This window comes from Bos grunniens, chromosome 27 (genome assembly GCF_055505025.1).
Source record: "Bos grunniens cultivar Pamir isolate PY7600 chromosome 27, Bosgru_T2T1.0, whole genome shotgun sequence".
In the NCBI taxonomy this organism is placed as follows: domain Eukaryota; kingdom Metazoa; phylum Chordata; class Mammalia; order Artiodactyla; family Bovidae; genus Bos; species Bos grunniens.
Window position 1 is genome coordinate 41,783,147 of NC_141191.1, and position 12,728 is coordinate 41,795,874.

At 36.7% G+C, this 12,728-nt stretch overlaps 1 protein-coding gene across 8 annotated transcripts in view; it reads left to right on the forward strand.

Moving 5' to 3' along the window:
* Positions 1 to 12,728, forward strand: part of TOP2B (DNA topoisomerase II beta) — a 94,626-nt gene that overhangs the window by 40,307 nt on the left and 41,591 nt on the right. For 5 of the 8 annotated variants that reach the window (XR_015156371.1, XR_015156372.1, XM_086380773.1 and 2 more), the window contains exons 2-4: positions 7,651 to 7,821; positions 8,771 to 8,861; positions 10,146 to 10,209. Coding sequence is in view for 6 of the 8 variants with exons in the window: in XM_086380769.1 (XP_086236895.1) it covers positions 7,651 to 7,821; positions 8,771 to 8,861; positions 10,146 to 10,209 (326 nt within the window). In the remaining 2 variants the exon portion in view is untranslated. The remainder of the gene's footprint in view (positions 1 to 7,650; positions 7,822 to 8,770; positions 8,862 to 10,145; positions 10,210 to 12,728) is intronic. The other 3 variants (XM_086380774.1, XM_086380770.1, XM_086380772.1) reach the window with 1 other exon arrangement.

Sequence of the window (12,728 nt, forward strand, 5' to 3'; positions counted from 1 at the left end):
CATATTGAGTGCAGCACTTTCACAGCATCATCTTTCAGGATTTGAAAGAGCTCAACTGGAATTCCATCACTTCCACTAGCTTTGTTCGTAGTGATGCTTTCTAAGGCCCACTTGACTTCACATTCCAGGATGTCTGGCTCTAGGTCAGTGATCACACCATCGTGATTATCTGGGACGTGAAGATCTTTTTTGTACAGTTCTTCTGTGTATTCTTGCCACCTCTTCTTGATATCTTCTGCTTCTGTTAGATCCATATCATTTCTGTCCTTTATCAAGCCCATCATTGCATGAAATGTTCCCTTGGTATCTCTAATTTTCTTGAAGAGATCTCTAGTCTTTCCCATTCTGTTGTTTTCCTGTATTTCTTTGCATTGATTGCTGAGGAAGGCTTTCTTATCTCTTCTTGCTATTATTTGGAACTCTGCATTCAGATGCTTATATCTTTCCTTTTCCCCTTTGCTTTTCGCTTCTCTTCTTTTCACAGCTATTTGTAAGGCCTCCCCAGACAGCCATTTTGCTTTTTTGCATTTCTTTTCCATGGGGATGGTCTTGATCCCTGTACAATGTAACAAACCTCATTCCATAGTTCATCAGGCACTCTATCTATCAGATCTAGGCCCTTAAATCTATTTCTCACTTCCACTGTATAATCATAAGGGATTTGATTTAGGTCATACCTGAGTGGTCTAGTGGTTTTCCCCACTTTCTTCAATTTAAGTCTGAATTTGGTAATAAGGAGTTCATGATCTGAGCCACAGTCAGGTCCTGGTCTTGTTTTGGTTGACTGTGTAGAGCTTCTCCATCTTTGGCTACAAAGAATATAATCAATCTGATTTCGGTGTTGACCATCTGGTGATGTCCATGTGTAGAGTCTTCTCTTGTGTTGTTGGGAGGGGGTGTTTGCTATGACCAGTGCATTTTCTTGGCAAAACTCTATTAGTCTTTGCCCTGCTTCATTCCGTATTCCAAGGCCGAATTTGCCTGTTACTCCAGGTGTTTCTTGACTTCCTACTTTTGCATTCAGTCAAGTCCAACTCTTTGCGGCCCCACGGACTGTAGCCCCCCCACCCCCGGCTCCTCTGTCCATGGGATTCTCCAGGCAAGAACACTGGAGTGGGTTGCCATTTCCTTCTCCAGGGGATCTTACTGACCCAGGAATCAAACCTGGGTCTCCTACACTGCAGGCAGATTCTTTATCAACGGAGCCACTGGGGAAGCCCCCAGGAAGTCCCTATAATAAAGTTTTCAATTTGGGAGTGTGATGCTCCAGCTTTGTCCTTTTTCAAGATTCCTTGGGCGGTTCAGTTATTTGGTTCCATATACATTTTAAGATTGTCTATTCTATTTCTGTGAAAAGTGTTGGAATGTTAATATGAGTTACATTGAATCTGCAAGATTGCCTTGGGAAATTGGACATTTTAGCAATATTAATTCTTCTATTCCATGAACATAGAATTTCTTTCCATTTATTTTTGTCTTTAATTTCTTTAATCAGTGTCTTATAGTTTTCAATATTGAGGTCTTTTACCTCCTTGTTTAAATTTATTCCTAGGTAGGGACTTACCTGGCCATCTAGTGGTTAAGACTCCACACTCCCACTGCACGGGGTGTGGGTTCGATCCCTGGTTGGGAAACTAAGATCCTGCATGCTGCACAAAGTATATATGATATATATGTACACACACACTATATTATTATATGTTATATATTGTATATATTATTATATATTATATATAATATATATATTCCTGGTATTTTAATTTTTGTTGTTGCCATTATAAGTGGGATTGTTTTCTCAATTTCTGACAGTTCACTGTTTACAGAAACACAGTGGATTTTTGATTTTGTATCCAGCAGCTCTCCTAGATTTGTTCATTAGTTCTAATAATTTTATGGTGGAGTCTTTAGGGTTCTCTACATAATATCATTTCCTCTTCAATTAGTGACAGTCTTACTTCTTTCTGATTTGGATTCTTTTTAGAGAAAGTATTTTTTATTTTCACTGTGGACATTTAAGCATTTCTTATGATATTAAAGTATCCCTCATCTTCTGACTTCTCTCCTGTCCCTTGGTTTGGGAGGGCATTTCTGGAGACACATTGTGATTTTTGTTTGTAGTAGTGGTGGGTAGATAGCATGACCCTCTCCGTGGTTATAGGGTGATAAAATGGATACCACAGCCTGGCAGCCTTGAGGGAGAGGACAGGAGCACTGTTGTGAAGCTGTGATGTGGACGCTGAGGGCGTCTGTTGAAGACACAAGAGGCTTGTTGCTACGCTTTTGCTGGTCCGTCTCCTGTTGGCTTGGTGACGGTGAGATTTCTCTGCCTCTAATGTGAAGGGGTGGCTCAGTTCCTTTTTCGCACCAACTGGCAAACCATCTCCTTTCCCCTCTTTGGCAGCAGTTCTTTCTCCCACAGAAAAACACACTGTGAGTGATTGCCCCAAGTTGCTGTGTATCAGGTGATCACTCTGTAAATGAAGAATCTTTCTTTTTACAGAATGACCTTGGTACATACTTTCTGAAATTAGGAGTTTATTTTATTGAAAATTTTTCTTTTCTAGTACTTGAGAAATAGTCTTGATAAAAGTTGTATCTTTGATAATTATTAAATCTATATTCTTTTATTAAAAGTCAGCAGTATTACAAAATGCTATAAAATAGATTAATATTTTAAAATAGATTTTTATATATTGACATTTTCATTATAATTTAAAAATTCTCAATGCATTAGTGCATTTCTAACATGGCAGCCAGCTTTTGAACTTTAGAAAAAGTCAGTTATGGCATCATCATATGTATAAATCACAAATGATTAATCACAAATCAAAATTGTAGATATATGGAGAATGTTTTAACATGGGTTTACTTTGCATTTTCATTGTCTTTAGCTGTATGTGGGAGTGAAAATATTGCCCTCAGTGCTTAGATTCCATTATTTACTGCTATAGTTTGATTTGTCCACACAAAGACAATAAAATTAATTACAGATAAACTTAACTCCTAAGATTTCAATTTTATCAAACCCTAATGAAAGTTTATTCAGAATGCTCTTGGTAGTTGATTATCTTTGAGGGCAACTGTTAATTTTTATTCAATGTGAAATAGTGCAGTTACTATAGTACAAGATATTATAAAACAAATAATACTTTACATAGTACAAATACTGTGGAGCATACAGGATAAGAAAAGGTTGAATCATTTTTAAATCAGAAGACCCCTTGTTTTCAGTGTTGAAAATAAGCCTAATTGTCTTAGCCTATAGGTATTGAAGGGGCTTCCCAGGTGGCACAGTGATAAAGAACCTGCCTGCCAATGCAGGAAATGTAAGAAACACAGGTTTGATCCCTGGGTCTGGAAGATCCCCTGGAGTAGGAAATGGCAACCCACTCCAGTATTCTTGCCTGGAGAATTCCATGGACAGAGGAGCCCGGTGGGCTACAGTCCATGGGGTCGCAGAGAGTCGGACATGACTGAAGCGACTCTGCATGCATAGGTATCGAATATGTATCATTCTCCTTTTCATGTGTGGGATTGAGAGTAATTTTTATAAACATGTAGATGTGAGCTTGCTGGACTATTTTTGTTGAAGCTAATTTCTTGATCTTTTTTCTGAATATTATCAGCAACAGTGTTTAAACTGAATTTCTACTCAGTGACTTTCTTTTTAAGAGCTTGAGATAGTAGTAATAATTACTGTGGGGAAAGTGATCAATGAACTTTTTTCATTTAATTTCTCTGTTCTCAGGCTAAGGATATTGTATTTACATCTGTTTGTTCAAGGGATCAGGTCATCCCATTGAAGGGTATAGAGTTGCCCTCTCTTCCCTTCCCCTCAGATTTTGATTTTTAGTGGCTTGGACAGTATTCAAGGGGCAACTTTCTAATAATAAACAGGAGCTGCTAGAGACCATTAATCCAGGCTTCTCTCAGAAAAGCTGATAGACGGCTCAGGGAGAGCCTCCTGGGTTTACTGCCTGGAGTCAGTGAGCAGTGCAGGCTGCTGTTTGTGGAGGGTAGGAAGGTACAGATAGGTCCGACCACAGAGTGGACTCCTGCCAGGACCCCACTGCCGGGACCCCTGGGCTTGCTTGTTCTGGCTTCTCTTACCTTTTTGCCTAGATCCTGGTGAGAAAGTGGGGGCCGCAGAAGCGGTAAGTAGGACAGACAGTGCCTTTAGAAGAAAAAGACACCTTCAGCATTGCTCTCGCTTAACTATGTCTCCATATACATGGATTAATAAGCTTTTAAAGGCTGTAATATATGCTCACTGTAGAAGATTAGAAAATGTATATCAGGAGAGAAAATGAAAAACTTTTCTACTTCTCACGAGTAATTTTTGTGGATATTCTGTTGGGTGTATTTTATATTTTCCCTAGGCATGTGTATATTGTGTGCGATTGTTTTCTGATGAAAATGGACTCACATTTTTTAATATGTTTTTGTAATTTTATTCTCTAAACACTGTAGTTTTATAAAACAATTTCTTCATGGCTGTGCGGGATTTTCTCTAGTTGCTACGAGCGAGGGCTACTCTCTAGCTGTGGTGTGCGAGCTTCTCATGGTGGTCGCTTCTCTGGTTGCAGAGCACAGCCTCTAGGGTGTGAGGGCTCAGGAGTTGTGGCTCGCAGGCTTAGTTGTATTCCGTGGCATGAGGGACCTTCCCAGACCAGGGATCAAACCCATGTCTCCTGCACTGGCAGGCGAATTCTTTACCACTGAGCCATCAGGGAAGCCCTAAACAGTATAGTTTTAATAAGCTACTGATTTAAAAAATACTTAATTATGTACAATTTCATATAAAGTTATAGTAAGAGAAATTTATAGGCAATTAAAAGTGTTTACTCAATGAAATAGTCAGGTTTAAAGGTTTACATGAAGTTACGAAATTATTTAAAATCTTCATTGTGAATTGATTTGAAATATCTACAAGCCATCTGTTTTATTGTGATATTCTATAGATACTATGTATTTCTTAATGCTTTTCACTACTTTAGATAGAATGATACCTTTTTTCCTTTCCTCAGCATCTGTTATTTGATATTAAGGAAGAAATATTTTGGCATAAAATGCTTTAAGTATATCATCACACTTATTTTTTAATATTTATGTATTATTCCTCCGGAAAATACAAATAGTAATCTGACAAAGCCGACTGCTTTTTGCATAGTCTCTGACTTTTGAGAGTTTATTCTAGCAAAAATGACAACTTTTTGAAATTGATAGGGATCTGGTAGGTGCAGACCAAACATTTGCTATTCTTGTGCACCCACCTGGGAGCAGGAGTGAGGTAGGTTCCCCCTGTCTCCGTACCTGTGCACCCACCTGGGAGCAGGAGTGAGGTAGGCTCCCCCTGTCTCCGTACCTGTGCACCCACCTGGGAGCAGGAGTGAAGTAGGTTCCCCCTGTCTCCGTACCTGTGCACCCACCTGGGAGCAGGAGTGAGGTAGGCTTCCCCCTGTCTCCGCACCTGTGTGCTGCTGTGCGTGCATGCGGAGTTGCTCCAGTCATGTCTGACTCTTGGTGATCCTCTGGGCTGTATCTCAGTGTTATCAGGGCCAAATGCAGAGCCCAGATTAGGTAACTGTGGGCCTTTGTGAGAGTCTAATCTTACAAATGTTTTCTTTGTGGTGGGATTTGTTTTGGAAGAGTAGCCTGAGATAGGAAAGCCTTACTTGCATGGTTATTATGAGTTCCATATAACTTTATGCCAAAATTGCAAACAGTTCTAAGTTAATGGTAAGAGGTTACTGTTATCCACCTTTGAATGCATGGCATTTATTGTTCTTAAGCACTTAAAGAATGTGATCTTAGTAATTATGATATTCTAACTATTCTGAGGATCCATTAATGTAATCAGTTATGTTTTTATTTAATTAATTTCTATGGATTATCTAAAAAAGCGAGGCACATCATTAGAAATTTGGAGACTGACATTTAAAAAATATAGTTCATTTTTCTGGCCCGCTAGTTCATCATCCAACTAACTTGACAGAAGCAGAATATGAAGACTAGGAAATAATTATTTTATTATGTCCAAAGCTATTTTTAATTGACTCTGAGCAGTGTTAATGGGTAACCATATAAATCAAAGAATATGTAAGAAAATCTCTTTAATTTTATGTAAAATTTTTGGCAATCAAAGATTATAATTGATGCTTGGGTTTCCATAGGTTTGGTTTGTTAAATGCTTGCTAAAGTTTAGTCTACTCAGAGGTCATGTATTTTGATTTTTAAATGTCCATTTGCCGTGCTTTTAAAAGCAATGACTTTGAGGATGGTGGTGTGGATGTGTTCAAGGCTCACAGTGAAGTGGTGTGCTGCTGCTTGCTCGTTGAAATGCACAAACTCTCTCCATCTCCCATTGTCTTCTATTTCATTTCTACTAAAATTCAAAGACCTATGAAAAGATCTCAGTGTGTTTTGTTTGAGTTACTTTGGGACTCAAAAAAAGAAGATAGGCCATCATAATAACTCTCTCTTAGTGAGATATCTAATTTGTCAGCATTAGGGAGTTCCAGAAGTAGAAAGATGTTTTCCTTGCTGCTATTAAAAAAACAGGGAAATGGGCAGCCTGCAGAAATTTTTGTTTGGAATCCTTATCCGCCATAAGAATTAGAATGACAACTTCTGCCTCCATGGAACTGGCAAAGAGAGTTGCATACACCAACTATATCTGCCCCCTTTACTGTAGTCCTTAGTAGCTTCATGGCGGGAGCTTGTATCTGGGAGCTTTTGGGACCCCTGCTGTCAGTCCGGTTCAGTCCTTGCCAACCTCTAACCTGATAAGAACGGACATTCCTTGGAAAGTTTTTAAAAATTATTACTTAACTAACTTTGGGCAGTGCTGGGTCGTCACGGTGTGCGTATTGGAGGGCCGGCGCTGCTCTCTAGCGGTACTGCGCGGGCTCAGCACTGCACTGGCTTCTCTTCTGGGGCGCTGGGATTAGTTGCTCTGCGGGATGTGGGATCTTCCTGGACCAGGGATTGAACCCGTGTCCCCTGCATTGGCAAGTGAATTCTTAACCACTGGACCACCAGGGAAGTCCTTCTTCCCAGGGAAAGTTTTGACGACAGCATTAATCTGGTATCTTATAGAATTGGGAAATATTTATTTCTTGCCTGAATAGTTGTTGGCTGTTCTAGCAGTTCTGGTGTCTGGGTTCAGTCAAAACTGCAGTTTCACACTATATTACAAAAAGAACTAAACTGTCAGTAAAGAGACCTGTGTTCTTTCTGTTGTTTAGTCGCTAAGTTACGTGTGACTCTTGGCGACCCCATGGCCTGCAGCGTGCCAGGTCTCCCTGTCCTTCACTGTCTCCCGGAGTTTGCTCACACTCATGTCCATTGAGTCAGTGATTCTGTCCAACCATCTCATTCTTTGTCACCCCCTTCTCCTCCGGCCCTCAATCTTTCCCAGCATCAGCATCTTTTCCAGTGAGTCGACTCTTTGTATCAGATGGCTAAGTATTAGGGCATCACCATCAGTCCTTCTAATGAATATTCAGGGTTGATTTTTTTTTAATAACTTAATAAAAATGAGCCTGAAAGATAGGTTTTCTCTTTAACAACAAAATAATGTCATGTGTCCGTACATTTTAGTTTACCCTTTGGTAGGTTATTTAAATTTGATTTTTTGGTTAATTTTAGACTCTCTTTGATCAGAACAATGCTGCAAAAAAGGAAGAGTCAGAAATTGCAAACAAAAATGATTCTTCAAAGAAGTTGTCCGTCGAGAGAGTGTATCAGAAAAAGACACAACTCGAACATATTCTGCTTCGTCCTGATACTTACATCGGGTCAGTGGAGCCATTGACACAGGTAGTTATTAAATTTTACTGAAATTAGATGTATATCTGTATCTACTGAATAACATTTTTGTGATTATATAAACCATACATGAATACATAACTTCATGTCTGGTAATAACACAAAGTAGGGAGAGTGATCTAAGAGGCAGAAATGTCTCCATTTCCTACTAGAGATTATAAAACTAGGAGATAAAAACTGAGACGTGTAGAGTGTAGGGAAGTGTATAGTAAAATGGTGCTGTATGAACTTCTTAAAAATTCTTAAGTTCTGGCTGTGGTCATTTTAACTTATAGAGTTCATATGCACACATTGACTGTTGTTTAATACTTACTTGGCTCACAGTTAATATCTTCTTTGATTCTAGCAGTTTTGGAAAGCAAACACTGTTTTCTCCATTCTAAAAATGAAGATACTGAAGTTTGAATAGATTTCTCTTTTTTTTCAAGTGACTTGCTCAGATCCCTCAGCTAGTGAGAGCTGGGATTCATAGCTAGATACCTTTGAGTCTAACATCATGCTGCATTCATGTTGTTTTACTCCGTGCTGCTCATTGATTGGAAAATATAACTCGGGAAGCAAAAGCATAAAGTAAATATGATTTGTTTTTTTTCCCTGTTTTATTGGGTTGGCCAAAAAGTTCGTTTAGGTTTCATAACACCTTGGGTAAAAACCTGAATGAACTTCCTGGCTAGTTCCGTATTTAAATAGTTATTAACAATTTTTGGTGCCTTACATTAGAGCTGACTTTATGAGTAAGAAGACAGACTTAATATAAAACAAACAATTTCTTAATTTATAGGCTTTTAAATTGAATATGGATTCAGTAAGGTTGCTTGTGACTGAAGTAATGTTTTTCTACTTTGAAGACCTAAGTATTTACAGTGTAAATGTCAAATACGGGTTTATGTTTTGTAAAATTTTACTCCATAAATTCTTTTGAATTTTTCTCTCAATCCAGCTCATGTGGGTATATGATGAAGATGTAGGAATGAATTGCAGAGAGGTTACCTTTGTGCCGGGTTTATATAAGATCTTTGATGAAATTTTGGGTGAGTATTTAAGATTTAATGAATTTGTTTCTATTGATATCATTTATAATGTTCCTGTGTATATAAAGCCAAACATAAATTTTAGAGGTATATCTTGGGTTTTTATGTTGAGTATAAATATTCTTCAGAAAATCTATGTTACCTGCTGTAATATGTTCATATTTCTGGACATTATGTCTTTGTGTTTTGGTTTGTTCATCTGTAAAATGCGTGTATTGTATTTGGTCAGTAACCCCAAGGTTAGCGTGTGGTCCTGTGTGTTAGCGTGTGTCCAGGGAGGGCATGTTAAAGTTAGATTCCAGGGCCTCATCCTTGCAGATTCAGTTAGTTTTGGGTGAGACACATAAAATTGTGTTTCTAAACAACACATTAGGTATTTCTGTTGGGCAACCAGGTTTAACAACCCTTGTTCCAAATACCTCTGTGCTTTCCAAATCACACAGTTAATTCAGTCACAATGAAGTGTTGGTGTGTAAGTGACTCCTGGGGAGTACTCAGGCTTTGGGAATGTTTTAGCCACACATATGCATCAGTGCCGCTGGGTTTCCTGCCAGGGTTGTGTGGGTCTCTTGAAGCTTCTTTCCGTCTATGGGAAAAAGAAAGGAGAGTAAAGCTGGTTACTTAGTTTTGTAAGTTTTGTACTTTTGCTCATCTCACAACTATCTGCCAGTTTTACTTTTAGGTTATACAGTGTTTATCAGGAACATATTCCTTCTGTGATTGAAGTTGAGTTTTACAGCTAGCTTGTGTTCAAATCTTACTGAAGCCATGGTTAATGTATGCAAATATTATCAGTTATAGTTCATAGCATTTAGCATTTTGATTTCTGTGGATGCTAAAGAGTGCCTTTCTAATTCAAAAACAACTGGTTTCAGCTCATTCTGTCTATAAAATCAGTAGTTTATTGAAGGAAATCAAGAGAAAGTAGTTATTTGTTACCAAGATAAAATGTAATTAAACCCGATTTTTAACTTTTAGGCCTGGATAGGGGATTGTAAACTGCAGATGTTTGTTTTTATATATCACAAAATCATTTCCCTACCTACCCCACACCTTGTTTTGTAGAAGACATAATAGTAATTTAGTGTGACGTAAAAAAATTTAAGAATATTATTTGGAAAATAAGGTTTTGTAATCGAAGTTACCAGTAGTTATTTTCTTTAACTATTAGCATATGTAAATATTTATATTAAGTAGTGATGCACTTGCAACCATATGTTTGTTTGTCACGTATGTCTGTTATAACTTTTTATAGATTACTCACCAAAATATTTATTTTTGTAGTTAATGCAGCTGATAATAAACAGAGGGATAAGAACATGACCTGTATTAAAGTTTCTATTGATCCGTAAGTATATTTCAAGTTTAATTTTTTTATGCTAAGCTGTTTTATTCGGATAGTCCCAGTTTACGAACATGTCTCAAATGAATAATTCATACAGTTAGTTTCCTATTGCTCGAGACCCTGTTATTCTTACCTCTTTTAGCCAGAATGCTGTCCTCTTAGTTTCCTCTGTTGTTCAGAGTCTTTTTCTCCAAAGTACTTTCTGATGGGAGCTCTTGGAGACCATTTTTCTCCCTCTCTGGTGCTGTGGATGCTGTTTCAGCTGCTAGAATAATCACTGGGTATTTTTTCCTTTTGCTTTGGTACTCAAGGCCAAGTGCACTATTGTTAGTACTGTTCCAGTTACGTTATGGATTAAATGTATTCTTTCATAACGAACATTTAGGCTTTTCCATTATTTATAACGTCATTTGTAAATTGGGAACTGCTGGTAGTATAGAATATGTACCAGGTGTTCAGCTAATCACTGTGGTGATTTTTTTCTTTTTGGAGGGCTGAGGGGGGTGTGAAAATAATAAAGTTTTAAGTTCAAAATAGAGTTTTTTACGTTTATGCTATTTTCACCAGTATGCCTTTTATAAGATATTACGTTATATTTATCCCCTGTGATTTCATTAGTAGGTTAGCATGATTTTAACATTTTTTCCTTAACATGAAAGTTTAATAATTCGGTTACAACTTTATTGTTAATAATCTAATTTCAGAGGGCATGGTTAAGATAAATGATATAAAAATATAATTTATTTTTGGTTATACAATGAAGTTGACTATATCTTATATGAAAATATTACTACATAACTATACCACTGAAGTTCTTGATTTTCTTTTTCTTCCTTATTTTTTACTTGCATCATTTCTATAATGAATACACTACACTGAGAATTTATATGGTAAGATGCATACTTAAAAGTAAGTGGTATGGTATGATGGACACTTAAAAGTTACAGCTTACGCAGACATTTAAGGTGGTTTAAGGAGATTTTAGCCGTCAGGATTTCTTTTCTTACATAGTTAGGAAATTGTCAGTTAAAAATGAGTATGTTTTAGGAGAGTGGTATGGAGTAATAGATGTTGAATGTTTAATATCTTCACGCTTTTTTAAAAATCAAAACTGACTGAAAACTAAGGAAGGCCTTTTTAAAAGATACATTCTTGATAAACATGGTTACAGTTATTTGATTCTTTTATCTTAATTGTTTTGGCCAACATTGATCCAGCAATGTGCAGTTAAAAAACAGCTTACAGAGAACCCCATTATAGCGAAGTGATTAAGAAGTGAGCTATAAAATAGTTTTGTAGACCAGATAGTGGCTCATAGTGACAAGCTTTATTTATTCCAGATTCTGGATAAAGTAACTCTATGTAACTAGTGCCTTTATTACTGCTCTTCTCTTTTGCATTCTTTTTTAATATCTATATATAGCAGGTTTTATTTTTCTTTGTGCGTGTGTGTTCATGAACTCTTTGTGTAAAAGAGTTGATGGATCAAATGTAGAGTATACGTCGTCTAGCTTAGCTCTTATTATTACTCTTTCAATAGTACTCTGTGATGTGGAGATAAAATTTACGTACAAAGCCATAGTTGTAAAAGACACAGGAATAGGTCAGCAAGGGATGCCGTACAGGATTTGGACAGCAGTTCTAAGAAGCTAGAGAATGTGAAGCAACTTCTTACAGGGGAGTTTAAAACCCATTAAATAGTATAGTGTAATGTTTAGTATTGAAACAGCATACTTGATGGCATCAATTTGATTAAAAACTAACAAATGTGAAAAGTACAATAACCAGAGTTTGAATTATTTCTCTAGCTTAAGTATTCTTATTTATTTAGGGTTGAAATTCTTAAAGCTGTAGCCTTTAAAAAAATGTACACACATATAGAATATACAGTATGTATACATTTAAAAAATGGCTTTCTATATACTATTTTGTACCTTTCTATTTTACATATTGAGGACAGCCTTCCTTATTAACTTAAGTCTACTTAGTTATTTTAACTATCCTTAAGTATTATGTCAATATGCCATAATTAACCTCTTTCCAGGTGATGAATATTGGATATTCAGCTTGTTTTCCAAGTTTCTTTTTAGCTTTAATTATTTTGGAATTTTGTAGCATATTCAAGCACATCATTCTTTTAATACTTCTGTGAAGATTATTGATGGAGCAAAAAATGCAGTTATATAATTCTGAATCATCGTTTAGAGATTATAGAAATAAGTTCCAGACCTCGGAATTGAAATAAACTGAAATTTTTTAATAGAGAGGTGACTTTGATAGAAAGTTTCAGTTTCATACTCATATAGGCTTAAAGAATGTATGAGGTATCTTATTTTTTTGAAACTGTGATGATTATGAATTTACAAAGTGCCTTATTTTAATTATAGCACTATATATACTAAGTAGGATGAAAAGATTTTAAGGATTTTTTTCATGAGTATATTGACTTTAGTGTCATTCTGAGATGTTTAAGATCTGTAATTGTCCATCCATTATTTTCTTTGTTTCCTTCAGAATTGTTC